The 311-nt window shown below is 38.3% G+C and overlaps 1 protein-coding gene across 1 annotated transcript in view; it reads right to left on the reverse strand.

Moving 5' to 3' along the window:
* Nucleotides 1-311, reverse strand: part of LOC119586187 (glutamate-gated chloride channel-like) — a gene marked incomplete at both ends in the record, with an annotated part of 81,629 nt that overhangs the window by 18,831 nt on the left and 62,487 nt on the right. The window contains 1 exon segment of the mRNA XM_037934889.1: nt 19-101. Coding sequence (XP_037790817.1) covers nt 19-101 — 83 coding nt within the window.

Below are 311 nucleotides of genomic sequence, written 5' to 3' on the forward strand. Positions count from 1 at the left end.
ACGAAGAACAGTACTCACAAGAAGCCATAAGGAGCTGACACTGCTGACGATCGAGGGGGAACAGCTTCAAGTCCATCGGGCAAGATAACGTCAGCGAGATTCTGTGAAAATAAATATATGAATAAATTGATGAGAAGACCAGGGGGAGTGGGGGGGGGGGGAATCAAAGCGTCGAGATATGTTATTTGATTAGTAAAAAGAGAAAAAGAGAAGAAATGAAAAATGTCCTTTAATGAAAGACTAATCAAAATGAAAAAAAAGAAGTGGGATTGTTGGAAAAAATATGAAATATCAACAGTACATCTGAATCA

This window comes from Penaeus monodon, chromosome 21, assembly GCF_015228065.2.
Source record: "Penaeus monodon isolate SGIC_2016 chromosome 21, NSTDA_Pmon_1, whole genome shotgun sequence".
NCBI classification, from domain to species: domain Eukaryota; kingdom Metazoa; phylum Arthropoda; class Malacostraca; order Decapoda; family Penaeidae; genus Penaeus; species Penaeus monodon.